This window comes from Aptenodytes forsteri, unplaced genomic scaffold, assembly GCF_000699145.1.
Source record: "Aptenodytes forsteri isolate BGI_AS27 unplaced genomic scaffold, ASM69914v1 Scaffold1, whole genome shotgun sequence".
NCBI classification, from domain to species: domain Eukaryota; kingdom Metazoa; phylum Chordata; class Aves; order Sphenisciformes; family Spheniscidae; genus Aptenodytes; species Aptenodytes forsteri.
In genome coordinates this window covers 1399269-1418678 of record NW_008795035.1, presented here as the reverse complement: position 1 = coordinate 1418678, position 19410 = coordinate 1399269, and the positions used below count along the sequence as shown (strand labels likewise).

At 39.7% G+C, this 19410-nt stretch overlaps 1 protein-coding gene across 1 annotated transcript in view; it reads left to right on the top strand.

Moving 5' to 3' along the window:
- The window catches only part of SCG3 (secretogranin III), a 30456-nt gene that overhangs the window by 2936 nt on the left and 8110 nt on the right, over positions 1–19410 (top strand). The window contains exons 3-11 of the mRNA XM_009276602.1: positions 5–59; positions 754–806; positions 1367–1412; positions 1507–1722; positions 2784–2926; positions 4096–4257; positions 4586–4763; positions 6696–6812; positions 18973–19056. Of these exons, the coding sequence (XP_009274877.1) occupies positions 5–59; positions 754–806; positions 1367–1412; positions 1507–1722; positions 2784–2926; positions 4096–4257; positions 4586–4763; positions 6696–6812; positions 18973–19056 (1054 nt within the window). The remainder of the gene's footprint in view (positions 1–4; positions 60–753; positions 807–1366; positions 1413–1506; positions 1723–2783; positions 2927–4095; positions 4258–4585; positions 4764–6695; positions 6813–18972; positions 19057–19410) is intronic.

Genomic DNA, 19410 nt, shown 5'->3' with positions numbered 1-19410 from the left:
GCAGGTGCTGTCGCTGCTGGCGAGCCGGGTGCATGGCTTCCCGAAACCCGCGGGCAAAGGTAAGCGCCTTCGCCGAGACGTTTCCTCCCTTGAGGTGGTGGGGAAAGTTTTGCGGGGTATAGAGAGAGGAAAGTAAAAACTTTCCTTCCACTTGGCTAAAAGCAATTCGATCCTACAGAAACAACATTCCCGGCGCAAGGCGCTGGATCGCTGAAGTTGCCGTCTGATATTGAAGTGGAGAGAGAGGTGCTGGTAGAGGGAAAAGCTCCGAATGTTTTCAGTCTTTCCCAAGCGATGTTTTCATCCATTCTGCAGCACTTTCTGCACAAGTCTCTCTCTCTCGCTCCCTGTCTCCCCTGGTATTCTGGATGGAAGAGATTTTTAATCTCTTGGTTGTGCCAATCCGATTACTGCTATTTTAGTCAATCTCTTACAGCATTTTTCCCCCTAATTTGTTCATGAGTTTTCTCATCAGAAAGGGGTTACTGAGTCTACATCTGTATTTCTATTACATCTTTTGCAGAAGCTCTCCCTCTGCCCCAGACAAGCATGCTTTGTTTAAATGTTTGACTTTTTTATTGTATTCTCATTCTTCTAGGAGCACTGAATTTTTTTACAAGAACTAGCAGTTGGCATCATATTTAAGACACCATGTTTTATGGGAGAAAACTATAAATTAAGAAAAAATGTGCTGCCTCTTTGTAGTCGCATGCACCGTATAACTGAGTATATCTGTGTGTGTGTTTATTCTAGATAAAGCTATACACAACAGACAATTAAGTGTGGAAAGACCTTTGGAGGAACAGGTAAGTGAAATAAAAAATATTTACAATGTTTTTTGGGTTTGGTATTCTCATAATGTTTTGAGCCTTCAGGTACCAGATCCATGAATATCCTAATGGCTTAACGAATGAGTTAAAAGCAGATTTGTCACTACAGTAAATACTGATGGGGTTGGGTACAAAATAGAGTTTCAATAATTTTTAAGAACTAGCATTCCAAAAGCAGGTCTTTAGCTCCAACAGCTCACAGGTGTGTAACCCCTTTGTATCGACATCCTACGGGAATATGGCGGGCGCTTGGATTGAAGAAGGAAAATGTAACTGGCATTTATCTTAAAATGGAAAGTCTATTGCAGCTTCTCGTGATGTCTGATTCTGATAAGAGGGTGCGGTGGTGCTGACAAAAAGTGCCAAGCGCTTAATCAAGTTCTACTTATTAAGGCAAACTCCTCACTAAGAGTGAAGATCGGGCATTAAGGCTTCTGCTGATACTGATAAATTAAGAGATCCCACATTTTAGTATACTTATTCCTTCTGCCTGTTTGTTGTTTTGTTTGTTTGTTTGTTTTATTTTTGTGTCTCAGATTGCTGAAGCTGAGGCAGACAAGAATAGGAAAATAGTTCCTACAGGTAAAACATCTTTCCTGGTTTTATAGAGATATTCATAATGGTATTCAAAGAGGTGTAAGATTTTATGTCATGTGTGCATTGATATATTTTCCAGAAAATAAGCCAGAGTTCAGGAATTATTCCCTTGTTGATGACCTGAACCTGCTAAAAGCAGTAGCAGAAAGAGAGAGGAATGAAAAGGAGAGGGAGTCAATTAGAAGCTCTTTGTATGAACAGCAACTGGCCATTGATGATGCAGACTCCACCAAGAACCGCAGGCTCGTGGATGACTATGACTCCACTAAAAGTGGACTGGATTATAAATTCCAAGGTATTCTATAATCATCTTTCAGTGACTTTTAGGTTAGACTTCTCTTGCAAACTGATTGCAATCATGAATGTTGTACTCGCCGCTGAACATGAGCTCTATTTGTTACTGGAGTGCAGTTTCAATTACTTCCAGTTGTAGGAGCTTGCCGTATTGCAATTAGGTTTTGAAACACAGTACAAAAGAACTGCTGTTGATTTTCACAGTCTTCTTCCGTGGAGGAAAACCCAACTGTGTAATTTGTGTTATGTTTTTTAGCAATTTAGATTTGATGGAAGGAAAATGGGACATATTTTTAAATGAAAATATATTTATTCTGGTTTGAAAGGAAGCAGCACTTTTATATAGAGCTAAAACAAATACATTTGTTTCAGATGTTATGTGCCATGTTAGATAATTCTCCTCATCACAAAGCTAAAAGAAGTTACCGAAGGCCAAAGAATACTTGCCTTTACTACAGGAGTAGTTAATTGACTTGTAGTTTAAGTGAGTCCTCTGAGAGCTGTGAGCAGCATTTAGCTCAGGATATTTTTAATTATATCAAAGTGTGCTGATCACAGACCAAAGCTTACTCATCATATTCACTTTCCCATTGGTCATGATGATATTATTTGCCATAAGTAATGATTACATAATTAAAACTTCATTTGCTGAAATCCAAACAAGAAGATAGTATGCTGTTTGTCGTGATCTGTTTTGATCTAAGTGGCCATACAATGAAAGTAGATACCAGGAAGATGTGTGTAAGCAGGTACGTGAGCAGTGTTCTCTCGTTCTTACAAATTTTTCTATAAAGAAGAGAGTATGCTTCTGACATTCATCTCTGCTCTTTGAAAAGAGGCAGTCAGGAAGACATATTGCAGATGTGGAAAATGGACACGAAGAACTTTTCACTGGGACTGATGTAATGGATTCCAAAGTGTGTATCACAGTATATTCCTAATGTGTCTAAAAAGTGCAGCTTTGTTCTGGAGAGAAAAAGATGTGGGCAGATATTTTTTACAAGATGTCTAATCCAAATGAGTTAGGACAGTCAGCACACAGATAAACTGTAATCCTTTTAGATGATCCAGATGGCCTCCATCAATTAGATGGCACTCCTTTGACTGCTGAAGACATCGTTCAAAAAATTGCTGCAAGAATTTATGAGGAAAATGATAGAGGAGTGTTTGACAAGATCGTTTCAAAGCTTCTAAGTCTGGGGCTAGTAAGTATCTTGTTAATACTTCATTTAGCTGTTTTGTGGGTTGGTTTGATGCTCCTTTAAAAAACAATTTGGATGAACACTGTGTCCAGCTAATAATGCTGACTTGAGCAAAAATGAATGGGGTTCAGGCTCTGGGCAAGCTTCTCGACTCATTTGGGCACGTTGGTTTAGTTCTGCAGTAACGTTGTTGTTCCTGTGATGGCTTTGCAACAAAATAGGCCAAACTGCTGAATGTTTCTGATGTTGAGAAAACATTCACTGACTGTGCTCCTCCCATGTCTGCCCTCATTTTTCCTTTAATTTCTCTTCTGATTCTCACTGAGTTCTTTTGTATTATCAATTCCTTTTGGATGTTTATGGGGAAAGGTCTGAGCTCGTTCCTATCCACCTCGTAATTATTGTCATCAGCGGACATATAATGATGCTGGTTACTTGAGGATACATTTCTCATTGTTACTGATTTTTAGCAAGGCTGGGTTTGTCTCTGACCTCTGGATGTCTCAATGGTTTTAGCCATTGCAATATGGGATCCTTATATTTTAAAATACTAACCTTATCTTTTCTGCACTAGATTTTGCAATTAGCTATTGCATGCTGAATCCCACTGATTACAAAGGGAGCTGCGGGACAGCTGCATGGTAGAGTTCTCGTTCAAGTGACAGCTGTTACGAAGCAAAGAGAAAACATTTTGATGATGCCATAGAAAGCTGTTTGCTTTTTCCCTTTCTGTATTACTGTGTTCTGTTGCAGTTATTCAATTGTACATTGGTACGTTGCAGAACACAGACACACACACAAATATACACGTATAGGTATACCGCACTTGCAGCTCCATCTTTCAAGCTGGACTCCATTGTGTTAAGCCCTATACGGGTTTGTTTTCCTGTTGGAGGCTATATGTGTGGGTGGGTGGTTTTTATGTGTACACACATATTTGAAGTGTGTTTGTATGTGTGTATATATACATTTATCTAAATGTAGACATGTATATACATCTATATGTATACACACACACACATCAGTGAAGGTATTACACCTAATTTGGCTGTGCTAGGCTTTGAAGCAAACATATTTGAAGCAACCTATTTACAAAGCTCAGGCTTCGTATTGACGTTTAATCTAGGAAAAACACCGTATTCCATAAGTACTCTGCACAAATATTTTAACAGATCACGGAGAGTCAGGCCTATACCCTGGAAGATGAAGTGGCAGAGGTTTTACAACAGCTAATTGCAAATGAAGCAAAGGATCGTGAGAAGGAGTCTGAAGATTTTGATTACCCTCCCAGCAGAGCAGACAGTGATACAAAAGAAAAGCAACAGGAAAGAGTGGTAATTTCTTAGCTAATCATTTTGACTCACTTGCCAAACGGTACAAGTAGACCAACACACTGCTTTGCTTTAGGGAATAATTGGTTCAATCTGGAAACTAAAGGTGTTCTTAAAGAAATTCCACCAGATAGATAGAAAAACGAATCGTGGGTTACTTTGAGGTTTAAGCCAGATGCCATATTGAAATAACTTTGGGAAAATAGTAGAGTCTTCACATCGTAATTAGGAAAATGTTGACATAAGATTATGATGCTATTTATTGCTCTATTAACTTTATCACCAAAAGCAATGTGCTTATAGATATTATTTTTTTATGTCTTTTGTGGAGACACCAAGCAAAGCTGATCAGGATAGTTTCATTAATGGAGAGATTGATGATACACTGGATAACACGTGGTCATCATCTAATATCTTGGAAAGAAGAAATGAGCTGCCTTCTGAAGATAATTTCGAAGACCTCCAATATTTTCCAAACTTTTACGCACTATTAAAAAGTCTTAACTCAGGTGAGCTCATCATGTGTTTACAGGAACATTTAGGAAAAAAAATTAGAAAATTAAGATTCTCTCTGTTTTTTCCTACTCCTTTCCCTTCCCGTCCCCACAGCTTCCCTAGTTGCAAGAGACCATGTGCTTTAAAAATGTTCTCTAAGATGCATAGCAAAAACTAATTTGATCAGTGAGTATGGCAAAACATTGGGAGGAGCAGCACTCAGAACTGCAAACTGTGTGACCTAGGTAGCCCTTCCCACCTTGTGCTGTAGGATTCAGGAGTCCTGAATTCTTTTCATTCCCATAAGGGCATGATGAAAAACTGGCAAATTGTTTTCTCCAGAGATCTTTCCAGTAACATCCGTGTCTTCTAAGCCAACAGAGATACGAGTAAGCCACAGTAGAATCCTCACAGTGATGGTACCAGTAAATGAGTCTGAGCCTCCCAGCCTTTTCACAAACCACAGGTTTGCTGTTTATTGCAATGAAAGCTCTCCACATCTCTTCCTATTCCGGTGCTAGACATCATTGCCTTCCAGTTATTGCAGGCAAGATTGTGGCACCTCGCCACAGCCCCTTTGTCAGCACACTCTACCACACACCCACTCTCACTCTCTGCAGCCAGCATATCTTCTGCTCTCTCCAGCACAGTCAGCAACAATTTATTCTGTAGATTCCTTGTCCTGCAGGAGCCTTAATCTTGCTTCAAACTGTCCCCATAAACACCTGAGTGGAGAGCTAGCATGAAAAACCTGAGGGCATATTTTTGCTCAAGTCCAATCGACAAACTTCGTATTCTTCTTTCTGTTCTTTTCATTTTCCTGTGGTAGTTTTGCATGCTAGTTCTTTGCCTTTTTTCTACTCACAAAGCAGAAAGGCATGTTGGGTTTAACAGGTTAGCAAGCAGATAGAATGAAGTCCCACTGGCTGCACATCTCTGCTTTGTCTCCCTCTTTATGCTGTTCACCTGCCGGCTTGTATCAGGCTGGAGGAGAGGGGATTCAATTGCATCCTACAGATGTGTGTTAAATTGCAGGCAGCAATAAAAATCCTGTTCAGCAGCTCTCCAAAGGGGCTGGCCCTCTGCCAAGGCTGGGAGTATGTTTCTGACTGTCCCTGTCTGACAGTGCCCCTGGCTCTCTTGGGTCCTTCAGTGACAACCTGGGGTGCGGGAAGAGCTTGTGTAGCTGTGTGATGGGGGAGTTTCATGCTGCTAATGCAGAAATAGTAATATTGTTCAGCAGATAGACACAGTGGAAAAAGAAAGCTAAGAAGCAGTGATCGTGAAGATAGTCAGAGATACGCATGGGCAAGAAAGATGGATTTTTATGATGAAAAATCATTGTTCGTATCCTATTCTGGAGTCAGGATCCTCCCAACCATGTCATATTATGTTTTCCCAGTACCTGAGTCATGGCTGTGTGCACGGTAGCAATATCATTTGAGACACTTTATATTTTTGTCATTGAACCCATGGATCTTGTAGGAGAAAGGATCTCTGAGCTATCTTCCTCATACAGAGCCAGACTGGTTTACTAAGTAGTTCACAGACAAATAAAAGAAAAAGACAGAGACTGTAGAAAAATCTGCCTATATCTGCCCTCTGACCAGCAATTTGAAGTCTGTCAAGTCACTTCATCTCAGTGTCTTTAGTGTTCTTATCTGTAAAATGGAATTAATACCATTTGCCTTCCATAACATAGCCCTTCAAGACAAAAAGCTATCAAGAAGAACCAAACCCTGAAGTTTTAAAGTATATTCAGCTGTACTTTGCAGGAGCAGTTTAAAGGGAAACATATATAGGAGTTCTCTTTGCTAATCCAGCACAGCATTTTCTTTTTAGTGAGTAGGTCATTTTTTATGCATGAAGTTGGTGCAGTTTGCGGAACTGAGCTTTTCCGAGCTGCCTGAAGTCTTTGACTAGTTTTGCTTTATCCCCTCACGCAGAGACGGAGGCAAAAGAGAAAGAGACCTTGATAACTATCATGAAAACCCTGATTGATTTTGTGAAGATGATGGTAAAATATGGAACAATCACACCAGAAGAAGGAGTTTCCTATCTGGGTGAGAGTACATACTTTATGCAACAGTGCTATTAATGCTATGTTCTTACTCTACCAACCGTGATAATCATATTCTCATCTTCCTTGCTCTTATGAGTCCTGTTTCAGACTTGTTCATTCAAAATGTTAAAGCTGCACTTCTAAATGATCAATCATTCATTATAGCAATGTTGAATTCCATGCTGCTTTAATATTTCTAATGAAGGAAAGGGTTTTTATCAGATACGTGTTTAGAGGATTATTCCACTTCCACACCTGTGAAGCGCATTTGATTTCAATGGCTTTATGTCAGGGGAAGATTACTGTTTTGCTCAGTTATATTGAGGTGGATCAGGTACCTGCATTTTCCAAAAAGAGCCCAGCACTTCAGCACCTTTAATCTGTCATCCGTAAGTAGCTAGAGTAGATGGGACCTAATGCTATGGTCTTCTACCACGCAAAACTCCTTCCGTCTATGGAAAGCGTTACATCTTGGCACAGGAGTAGTTTTTGAAGCACTCTTTCCTGGATCCATTTTAGAGTCTGTGGCTGTGCAGATTTTGTAAAATTGTTATAATTTCCTGAAGAGGGATTTTGGAACAGCCTGGTTTTGGTTTTTTGCTTTGTTTTGTTTTCTCACACACCTCTCCCGGCTTTTACAAACTCTTTTATATTAACTGTTGATAGCCTTTCTAATTAAACAAGCAGAGCTACAGAAGAAGGGCTTATCTGCATAAGCTCTGCACAACCCTTTCATTTTTCTGAAGTCGTCCTGGTCTGGGTTAACCTGAAAAGTTTTTGTTTACATCAGGGCAATTTCTCAGCTTAATAAATCAGCCTGTCACAGAGATAGGACTGGCAATGATCTTTCATGACTTCTGCTGGCTTGTTTGATATGGACCATTGCAGATACATGATTGATTGATGCAACTGTAACTGTACGGATTGATTATCAATTACTTGGCTACAAAAAATCCAGTGGATCATGATTCACATTCAGTGCATGATTGCACCTCCTCTCTAAAGAATTCATTATATCTCTGACCAAGATTATCCGTTTATTTTCTGTGAGAAGTCCTTGAATTTTGGAATATTTGGACAACTTCTGCTACAGTTCAGCTCTTTATTTCTCCGGCTGCCTGTACATTTAAAGAAAGATGCGCATAAAGAAATGGCTGATTACAAGCACAGTGGTTTCAGTGTCATTCTGCAAATGAAGATAATATGGCTTGAGCAGATACTGCCCTCAGTGATAGTGTTGTGCCAAAACTTAATAGGCTAAATTCATCCCTGACGCAAGACCACTCAGATAATGGAATTACACTAAGGATGCATTTTTCCTGCTAAAATTCAGGGCAGTTGTTCACATTGGCTTTACTTTGAGTAAATAAATACTGTAACCTTGGAAACAAATTGCCATGATGACATAGTACAGAGGGCAGGGATTAGGTTAAGAGTTTCAGAGGTCTGATTTAGTCTGGATTTAAAGTAAGACTATCAACTGATGTATCCAGACTCTGCCTTGCAAATGAGTGATTTATGCAGAGATGGATTTTGTACTCCATCAAAACAACTTACTGTAGTGGAAAAAGCTTTCTCATAGGTCTCAAGTTGCTTCTGTGGTATTCTTTTTTTAGACTTGCTGTTGAGAAATGACTTTAAAGCTGACCTTCATTTTTTGAGCTAATATTCTCAAATATTCAAGAACAGCAAGCACAGGAGAATCTTAGCTTCTTGCAGTATCCATAGCATGGCAGCAGTTTTATTGCCACCCTTATTCAACCAGAAGTTACAACATAATATACCCAGTAGTACTTGAATAGGTACTGTGTTTCTTGGTGCAGTTTGGGTTAGGGGATTGATGCCCAGCTGTGTTTATTTATAGCAGATAAAGGAATTAGTATGAACATCTGTCAGAGAGAAGAAACAATTTAAAAAATTGGCAGCTTTTAGTTGTTCCCTCAGTCCAAAATCAGTGAGCAGATCCCATGCTAGTTGGTGGAAAATACCTACTGGGTCTGTGCAGATGGATTATATCTTTTCTCTGTTCTATTACAGTAGGAAACTGCCTAAATTACTTTTCCCCGCTCTGTGGCTGAAGCCATGCGTAAGCTATGTCCCTGAATTATACATTCGAAATAATAAATCATTTACTGAATCAAGTCACAAGCTTTTGTGCCTCTCACATGGATGCAGAGACAGTGAATTTGAAAGCATATACCAGTAACAGCTGGTTTGGGATTTGGAAACCTCAGCATTATGTCATCATCATTGTATCCTACTCTAGGGGAAAGTATCTTGCTGCTGCAGTGAATTATGTTATTAGGTTTAGCTTTAAGTTACAAAGGATCTAGCTGCAGTGTGGTGCAAGAAAAACACACATGCACACACATACAAATGCAAGGAAGAGGAAGTTCATGTTTTAATACACATATTCAATATTATGCAATACGTATTTAAAAGCTTTCCATATGCTAAATATAATCCGTAACACAGAACTCAGAAAGCCAAAAACAACGTATTCATATATATGAAAGAGGAGAAGAAGTACTGCCTACCTTTTACAGTATGTATTCAGAAAAGTATAGCTCTGGAAGCATTAAAGAGAGGCTGTAACTAACAGATAGAAAATGTGCATTCAGCTGAAATGCATCCTATTTGATAATTGCCCTGCTGGTGCCAAAATGCCACTATCTTCTATCACTCTTTACTTTCTTAACTATGAATGCTGTATTTTGATGTGCTGGGAGCAAATTCTTCTGTGGAGTGAAAGCCTCGTGATATGTTTCTAGCCTGTTCAAAGGCTTTCAGAAATCTTTCTCGAAAGCCTGTCTGCCCTCTGAAGACTGAAAGCTGTTTTAAAATCATTTTTTTGCAATTAAAAGAATGGACAAACCTTGTTGGTACAGAAAGCGTAAGGTAATTAATCATATGACACAGGAGCACAGTTACGCAGGTGGCTTGTGACTTAGATCCAGCTGTGGTATCAACCTACCCACCTATGGGTTGGTTGTCAGCACCCAGCAAATGCTGCCCAAACGGCTGAACTCTCCTTCCTTGCCCCAACCTGCCAGAGGCACAGGCTGTTATCACTGAACAGGTTGAGCATTGGGAAGGGCTTAGGACAGTTATTGAATTAATGATTGCTCTTGGCAAGGGTGCAGTGACAGAGTGGAATGAAAGAGTTGGAATCTCTCCACATAATGACCAGTGGAAAGCAGCAAGAAGCTTTCAGAGAAGTTATGACTGATTCAGCATAAAATATTTCATTATTCATGGCATTCATACTGTTTCTGTTGCATAAATAGCTGATACTGAATTTTCCGTGCAGAACTGAAAGGACTATATCCTTGGTGCTGAGTGCTTCAAGGGAACAAGTGCTGTTTGAGCCAATAGCAAAACTCACTTTGATTTCAGCAGAGCAGAATAAGGAACGCATTGCATAGATACTTGTACTGTTTGAATATTCGTTTGTGAAGAATATCATACTTTCCTTCATTTTCCTTCTGTCTGTTGAGTAGTGTCATGGTGGAGATTCACTCTGATAGCTTTTCTATCAGAGCCATCTGTCACAGACCAGATAAATATTAAGGAAAAGCTTCATCTACACCACACAAAGAAGAGGAATTTTTTTGTGTGCTGAGTGACTTTTCCTGTGTACGCCAGGCTATCTGGCTAATTTTAAACTGAAAGCATATCAGTCCACTACCATCCTGGTAAAAGCTCTATTTATAGTAATTATGTAAACTATAGTTTTGTAATACATTTATTTTAATAATGTTGTTGTCAGCTTAGAAGCAGGAACAAATGGTTTCTGCCAGTTTGTTCGGATACATTTGTAAATCATCTCCCACTAATAAAGACCAAAATAATGAGTGATTTTTAGAACCATTCTAGGAAATACTTGTGATCAGAGCCTAGTGGACCATAACAAAAATAGAGCTTGCAGAAATGATAGGCAAATTCTGAAGAGGCACCAGTGTGTGTGCATGAATTCTTTTTACACAGTACATTGATTATATTCTCCTGCTTACAAGAGTAGATTTGTAGCAAATTTATCCATTGCCACCCCAACCAAAAGAAAGTTGGGTTATCCAATGAACTAGAAATGTAAATTAGAAATGTGCACGTGGTATTCTTGTGTGGAGTTCTCATTTATTGGCTAGTACATGTAGGACAAACTTTTGCCATCAGTACTTCTCTATCTCACAGATATAGAGAAGCTTCACCGTGATCCTGCATATAATGCATATTTTATCGCATCTTATGATTGAGGTTGGTCGTTTTGTTTTCAGTTTCTAAATCAGGGCTTCTGTATCTTCTACAACTGAACAACGTTGGAGAAGAGAAAGAGGCAAAGGAGTGGAAAGAAAATTAAGTTTAAGCACTCTGTAGCTTTGCTCTTTCTGAGGAAGATCCCACTTTTCACCTCCTTGCAGTAGAGCATTTAGCTTACTGGAGCCGCAGTGTACAACACACGGCCCACAGCAGACTGGTTGGGGAGCAAACCCCCCTTTAATTAGGAGGGAAAATAGAGAAATTGCTCCAGCTTCATCAGTATGCAGTGTTTGAGTCACAGCTGCCTCCTTCCATAGACCAAACCAAAGCCACCTCTCACACCCTCCCTTTGGAAATGTGCACGTGGTATTCTTGTGTGGAGTTCTCATTTATTGGCTAGTACATGTAGGACAAACTTTTGCCATCAGTACTTCTCTATCTCACAGATATAGAGAAGCTTCACCGTGATCCTGCATATAATGCATATTTTATCGCATCTTATGATTGAGGTTGGTCGTTTTGTTTTCAGTTTCTAAATCAGGGCTTCTGTATCTTCTACAACTGAACAACGTTGGAGAAGAGAAAGAGGCAAAGGAGTGGAAAGAAAATTAAGTTTAAGCACTCTGTAGCTTTGCTCTTTCTGAGGAAGATCCCACTTTTCACCTCCTTGCAGTAGAGCATTTAGCTTACTGGAGCCGCAGTGTACAACACACGGCCCACAGCAGACTGGTTGGGGAGCAAACCCCCCTTTAATTAGGAGGGAAAATAGAGAAATTGCTCCAGCTTCATCAGTATGCAGTGTTTGAGTCACAGCTGCCTCCTTCCATAGACCAAACCAAAGCCACCTCTCACACCGCCTCCCTTTGGCTCTGACTCACTGTCAGAATCCACACTCTCCCCCGTGACTGAGTAGGAGATTGTGTTGGTTAGAAATGGGCATGAACAGATGTCTCTGTTTACCTCTTCTACCCCCTCATCATTTGGTCTCCATGGACAATTGGAAAGAAGACCAAACTGCAAGACACACTAGCAATAGGGAGGTGGATGGTTCGTTGGTGAGCTATTGCCGAGGTATAGTGTGCTCATTAGTTTGGTCCTTTTCTAAAGTTACTGTTGGGATATTGTTTTACTATAATATTCTCTTCTGGCCAGACTGAGGCTGCATGAAAAAAATCCAGGGGAAATAGAAGAGGCGGAAAGTCCTATGTTGATTTTGAACATGCCCCTGCCTCTCTGGGCTAAGGAATGTGGAAGAGCTGTTCTGCCTCTCGCATTCACGCTTGGTACCCTCAACAGCTCCACTTCTGATGAGGGCAGAGCTCTGCAATTTCCCCGGCGTAGGCCAATGCGTAGTAGACACAATCTGGCCTTTTCTCGGGAGAGGAGAACTTGTTTGAATACTGTGACTAATCTCTGAAGTTCTCATCAGCACAGATGCTGCAGGCCAAAGGTCTGATCCTGATATTTGTTTAGTTAGGCGAGAACAGGCACAAAGCCAAGAGCGTGAGGCAAAGAGCAGATCACAGCACAGACTGGCATCATCTTTCCCCTACTCACTGTCTCCAGAAGCAGATGCTCCCTCATGCAGACTGTGTGATTCGAAAGGGGTGAGGGAAGGTGTGGCTAAACCGGTGCCAGAGGCTGCAAGTGATAAATGGACAGTGTCATGTGGACTTTTTGTTCTTTCCTTCGTTTTGACCTGGGAGATGAAGGGCAATGACAGTATTTCATTCAGGGAACTGTTCATGCATAATACCTTCTTTTTCTTTTGTAATGTCCTTTTCTTCGAAGGGCTCTTTGTTGCTACGGTAGGTTTTCTTCATAAGCATTAAAATCTTTAAACAGTTTTCCCTATCTGAATTTCCCTTTGGTGATTTTCCTTGCCCAGTATTACTTTATCATATGACCAATGCATACAGCTGCCAGTGGGAGTTATTTAATTTCAGGCAGCTCTCTTTTCTCTGCTATTTATTTTGTATCTGATGAACTAAGGTGACACAGATGCCAGTATACTGTACTGTTCTTAGGAAGATCAAGGACTCTCACATATCTGAAAAGCAGAAATCAGGGGTACCTCAGATGGGGGCAGTGGGCCGAATACTGAGGAGCAGCAGGGACGGTGTAAAGTATATATGAATAGTTAAACCCAAGATGACTTTGCATGGAGGTAAGACAAAAAGAGAGTGTGCAAAGCTCCCAGACAAGACTGGAATCTAGGACGTGTGTTGATCGCAGACCCCACTGCAACTTTATAGCTTTTCTTTCTGTAGCCTCATCCCATGCCTCATCCATGCCTGTCCCATGCTACTTCTGCATTTGCACAAACACATGAATGTTTTTTTGCCCCCACTGCTTAGTTCTTGCCTCCTATTTTCCCCCATTCAGACTCTCGCTGCATAGAAAAAAAAATGGGTAGCTATGGTGTGAAAAGTCTGTGACAGCTAACCTCACAGTTCTTAAAAAACAGAACCACTACACACTACAGTAAAATGGGCATCACCTGAGGGTGACAGTATGTGTGAGAGCACGGTATTTCCAGTATCCGTAGGATCTAAATTTTCTCAGATATCTTTTTGGGAGAGATCCAGTAGTTTTAGTATTACTAATTCTTTTTCCCACTACATTACATGACTATCAAATCATGTGTACAAGAATCAAACCGAATATATTACGGTTCATTCCTTTGCTTATCACTATCCGCCCTTTAAATTTGCAGCCATTTCTTGCAAATATATTGCCTCTTCTTCCGTTTCCCTTCGCTGCCTCCTCTATGCTTTCCCAACTAGATACTTTGTAAGAAATCTCCATCTCCTCATAGTGTCTCTTTTGACGAGTATATTGCTTAGTTCCTGAAAATCTAGGTTTTGCATCCTACCAAGTGGTTTGTGTTTCTAAAGGAAGGAGGGCAATGCTTTGATTTTTTTCTCACTGTATTTAATAGCTGCATAAAAAAACTTACTTTCTGAATTCAGTATCTCTCTGTTGACAGCTGAGCACTGAGACCATAAGTTATGGTTTGAGATGATGATGTGGGTGCGGGGTAAAGAGGGTGTCACTGAACTTTCAAAACTAAGCTCCATCCCACTCCTGCAGTAGAGGCGGCTGTGTGCTGCTTCAGTCCCAAACCGTCGTGCTTATCAAGTGCATGCTATCAAAATACTTAAAATGCATGCACAGGCCGTGTAGCAGCCTCAGGATGGGAAAGGACTGCACCACACAGCTCTAGGAGACCTGGAGTAATGCAAAGGAAATGCCTGTAGAATATTGAAAGGATAAATCGAGAAATAGTCCGTGAGGTAGGGAATTTAATAAGGACACTAAAGGAGACTTGGTCAGAGCTTTGTTCATGTCAAAACACCTCTGTTTAATTGTGTTTTACTTTTTGAGTTGCTTTTAATCTGATTGCCAAGCGATACTGCTGCTGTTTTATTTCAAATCACTCTGACCATCTTGCCTGTAATCCATTTCCAAGTGATGCCACTCTCTGGGCTTTGTCACCTGACATATCACTCCTCATGGCAGCGTTAGGCTTCAGACACACCATCATGACAAATCAGTCAAACAGGAATTTTCGAAAAGAAAATGCCATATCTTGACATGTAATGCAGGGAGTTGGAAAGGAACAGGAGATTTGCAAGGCTGAGACACCCATCTGTAACTCCACAATGGAGGGATTTCTCTTGTTCATCACAGTTTAAGCAGTTTATGTGACATATGCATGCTACATATAGGAGCTAACTAAAGGTCAAACTCTGCTTTTGGCTACATTGGTGAAAATCCACTGGATATTGACAGTTCTTGGACCTGCACTCATGTAAGCTAAAAGGTGGATTTGGCCAAGGAATTAATCAGGTACGCTATTCCCCACAGAATAGTCACAAGCAAATGCTGAGGCGTCCTGAGTTTTGTCACAGATGGAAAAAGGCCTTGCAAGCTCTTAAGGATCATCTGCTGCAGGAGGCGGAAGAGCCCTGGGAGAACTGTGCTTTTTTAATACCCGAAATATGTGCATCTCACACCAGCAGTCATCAGCATAAAGCTTTCCGGCTGAAGCTGCCGTAGGGTATGAACTCATTAAGTAAACTCATTTTGTAGCTTTCGTTAAGATTGATTTCAGGTACCATGATGATCCCTTTTTCTCCTTTAATAAACAAACACAGCCTTTCTATGCTGTATGAAAACAGAACAGCAAAGCAGGTCTTTCTGCGGAAGTTTAATGACATGAAATCTCACTTCAGTCAATTTGATGAGGATAGAACGTGAAACTGCCTCCCGGGTGCAAGACAATTATGCAGATGAAAAACCCTTTGCTGGAAACTGTGCAAGCATCCGGAAAACACCGTGAATCTGTCTATCTATAGAGAAGGGTCTGTTTCAGGCTTCCATTACCAATTCCGTTAAATACTCGGATGGGTACGTTAGTTTCCGCCTCTCTAATAAGAACAAAGTAATTTAATTTGTAGTATTTTTTCACATAGTAGCTTTTTCCATGGATTTAAAGGGTGTTACCGCAGTGCATTCTCCCAGAGTAAAGATAAGCATTCTGCTTTTATGCAATTCAGATTTTTGAATGCCCAACTCAAAGGACTTCAGAGTTTCGAAAGTGCTGGGAATTTGCATTTTCAGATGCAATTAATAGCATCTGTCGCTGTGTAGCGCCTGCAGAAACTGGGCCTCGGACGTCTCGGAATGCCTACTCAAAATAGGAGCCCTCCTGCAGCATGAATGCTTCAGTGAGTCATCCCAGATCAAAGAGCGAGTTAGAAAGTGAGGCAAGGCAGAAAGCAGATCGTCTGACTCCTGGTGTCTGATTTGAGTGATGAGATTATACTGCTCCGCGGAAAGCCGGCCGCCAGAGTGACCTATTTTACCGACGTAGGTCACTTCCATTAGCTCAGTAGTTATTGTTCTGTTGTTTTAATTAGTGCCATTTCAAATAAGTGGCCGGCTCTGTGGAAAGGTCAGTACCTTTCTGAACTCTTCCTCTGAAAAGATCACGTTGCTAGGGAAACGATACCGGAAAAGTAATCAATTCTTGTTAGACCTCCAAATACGACATGCAGTTGCTTAGCTGCTGGCCAGGCACATCTCAGTTGAGAAGATGACTCACTCCATCAGTGTAACTCAGAGCAAACATTGTTCAGCCCTGGCTTAGCCACATATGACAAGTACAAACATGTTTTGAAATAATACCAGCTGTTAAAGACGTTAGTTCTGAAGAGGAAAAAAGGACAATAAATCCTGTTCAAAAAGAACTGGGATTCTCTGGTAACGTTCTCTTTATGATACATATGTAGGTACGCCAGATAATCCCCATAAACACGAACAGGCTTACGTAGTTAACTCCTCTCTGTCACGCAGAAAATACACCTGCTTATGAAATCTTGAGATTCGTGTCGATGTGCCATCCAGCTAGCAAGATAGCTTCAATATTTCTCCTGTAAAATTTAGTCCTTATTAAAAGGCCTGTCACATAGACACGTCCATATCTTTACTGACAAAATAAAGCTTTGAAAATGGAATATAGTTGTTACCATACTCAGTCTGGCTTTAGTGGCAAAGCTTGGATCATTAGTGGTCAACATCGCCATGTTATACTTCATATACACATGTAGCTGTTCAATGCATATGGCTGGAAAACAATGCATATTAGCATGTGACTGTACTTGACAAAGTAGTAATAAATATTGTTTATTGCTCATATATTGAACTAAAATGAAGTTGTTAGCCAAATAGAAAGACTCAGAGAAAATGTGGAATTCCTGATGGGATTTCTAGAAGTAACTGAATAATGGGGGAGTATAAATCCTATTGCCTTCAGTAGCACGTGCTGCCTGTGGATACGTGTACAACTTTTAAACACTGCAGTCTGTCAACATAACAAAAACATTTGGAAATATTATCAGTATGCAGACATTTAAATCTAAAGATGTCTAAGCGGGTTACAAATCGGTCTTGTGGAGTCTTGTTTTCTGCTAATACAAGCTTAGTGCAGCAGTGCCAAAATGCAGACACTTTTAAGACAGAACGTGAAAGGCACTTATGAATCAATGCACTTACATATGTGTGGCATTTTAAACATTTAAATACTCCCATTTATTTTAAAATACTATGTTTACACTTAAAATTAAGCCTAATTTAATAGATTTTGCTGGATTAAGGTCTGAAATCAGCGACATTTTTGCATTTGCATGAATTAGTGAAGGAGAATAATCTATTAATTTGAATTTACAAAGGCTTTTAAGTTCTTACCTGTATAATCTTATCCTAAAAACTGTGCCTCTTGCAACAGAGAAATCGTATATTCCTGCTGGAATACTAGTATGGTACTGATTCAGGATAAAAAATAGTATCTTAAGCTCAGCTGAAAGGGATGTTTACGGTCCTTTCAATAAGCTTTGGATCAAGTGATTAGTGAGGCTTCAATACCACCACTGTAATTCTAGCTTGGTTTTTTCTTCTTCAGTATGTCTGATCCAGCTTGTAACCCAGCCCAGACCTGTTTAGTTTAGGGCATACGGCAAGGTCAGAAATCACATTAAAAGGATATGTACCAAATGAAAATAGTTTTCACAAAAAAACCCTAATGTGATGTAGAATTGACAGGGTGCAATCAGGCAGGGTGCCAACAAAAACTGCTTACATTTTAATTTTATGCAAATAACAAAATATAGAGGACTCAGGCAGACAGGATTACGTGATTTCGCATCAGATGGCAGGCAGAATTGCTTATGGTGATCTGCCATGAAGAGAAATGTGCTTGCTAAAAAACTGATCTTTAGGTTTCAGTGCTGAGTATCTTTCTGATGGAAAAAGATGCTCCCAGCTGATGAGTAAAATGTTGGCCTTACACAGAAGATATGATCGAAAATATTTGCTAGCCCTGTAATACCTATTCTGCCACAGTTACCACATCTCATACTGAATATTTTAGCTGTTTATATAAAGGGAATATTGACAATTCAAAACGAAATCTCTCAAAAATACCCCACCAACTAGCTGACGTATCAAATTTTGGGTCCATGTTTAACTGAACCTTTAAAAAAAGCTGATAAAGGGAGAGAAAATTCTACGCCATGTCCATAATATGACTGAGGAAATATGGCGCATTGTATGATCTGTATTTGTGAATATCTATTAAGTGTTGGTTTTTTCCCACGTAAGCATACACTGTTTATATCTGAAACGTCCATCTTGATGAAAAGGTGCTTTTACTTTCAAATTAGACGAGTTCAGCCCTGAAATTTGCATAGAAAAACATTTTCTAGACTTCTAGAGCTGTATATATGGCCACGGCTGTCTACTGGGTTTTCAGGTAAATGCTTGACCTCAGCAACTTTAAAAAATATTTGGTTTAAGCAGTTCAATTTACATATTTACTTCATCTAAATATGATTTAAAACCTTTTATTAGACTTCTTTTCCGGTGAAACCATATAAAATCCAGACAGATAAGCAGTTTGGGATAATATTTTCCCACCAGGATGAAGCACATATTTCATAGTCTTGTATGCTTTGTGAAGTTAATTAAACCCTTTCATTGCTTTCATCAGAATAAATTGCTACAGATGGCTATCTATATTTTGTGACTTATGTAACTTAAATAATTAGAATATGTATGCACACATTTACTGTCTTTACGAATATTGGCTCTGTTTGGTACACCTGTCGTCATGATTTAGTTGTTCATTTTTTTTTAATAAGATTAATCAAAGTTCCATATAGCTATGTGTTTGTTCTTTAAGTGGTGGCTCTGCATTAATTCTTCAGAGGCAAGGATGAAGGCTGTTCTTTTAGATTTCTACTTACCATTCAAACTGGTGTTGCGGAGAATATAGTATAGATTCTGCATCATATCTGTTGAAGAATAACTGGGGTTTGGTTTTGTTTTGCCTCGATTTCTAGAAAACTTAGATGCAATGATAGCTGAGCAGACAAAGAAGAAGCTTGAGAACCCTTCCACTAAAACCAGAACAAAGCTGCCAGCAGGTACCTATTCTACAATTTTCTCCAATATTTCTGGAATAACCAGAAATCTCCAATTCCAATATTTCTGGAATAACACATTTTTTAACCTATTCAGTTAAAAGCATGCTAATTGCTTTAGAAGCCAGACTGCTAGTTAAAGATGCAGTCCCTCGGGGACCAGTAGCCACGGCTTGGATGTCTAGACACACAACGAGAGGAATTTTTACTTAATTGTCCAATCTTTGAGAAGTATATTCACTGTCATTTTCTTCAGTAGAGTCCAGACATTACACATATACCAAAGCAAGCTGTATCAGTGCTTTTTAAGACTTAAATAATAATAAAAAATCATTCTTTGTCAACTTTGGATCTAGT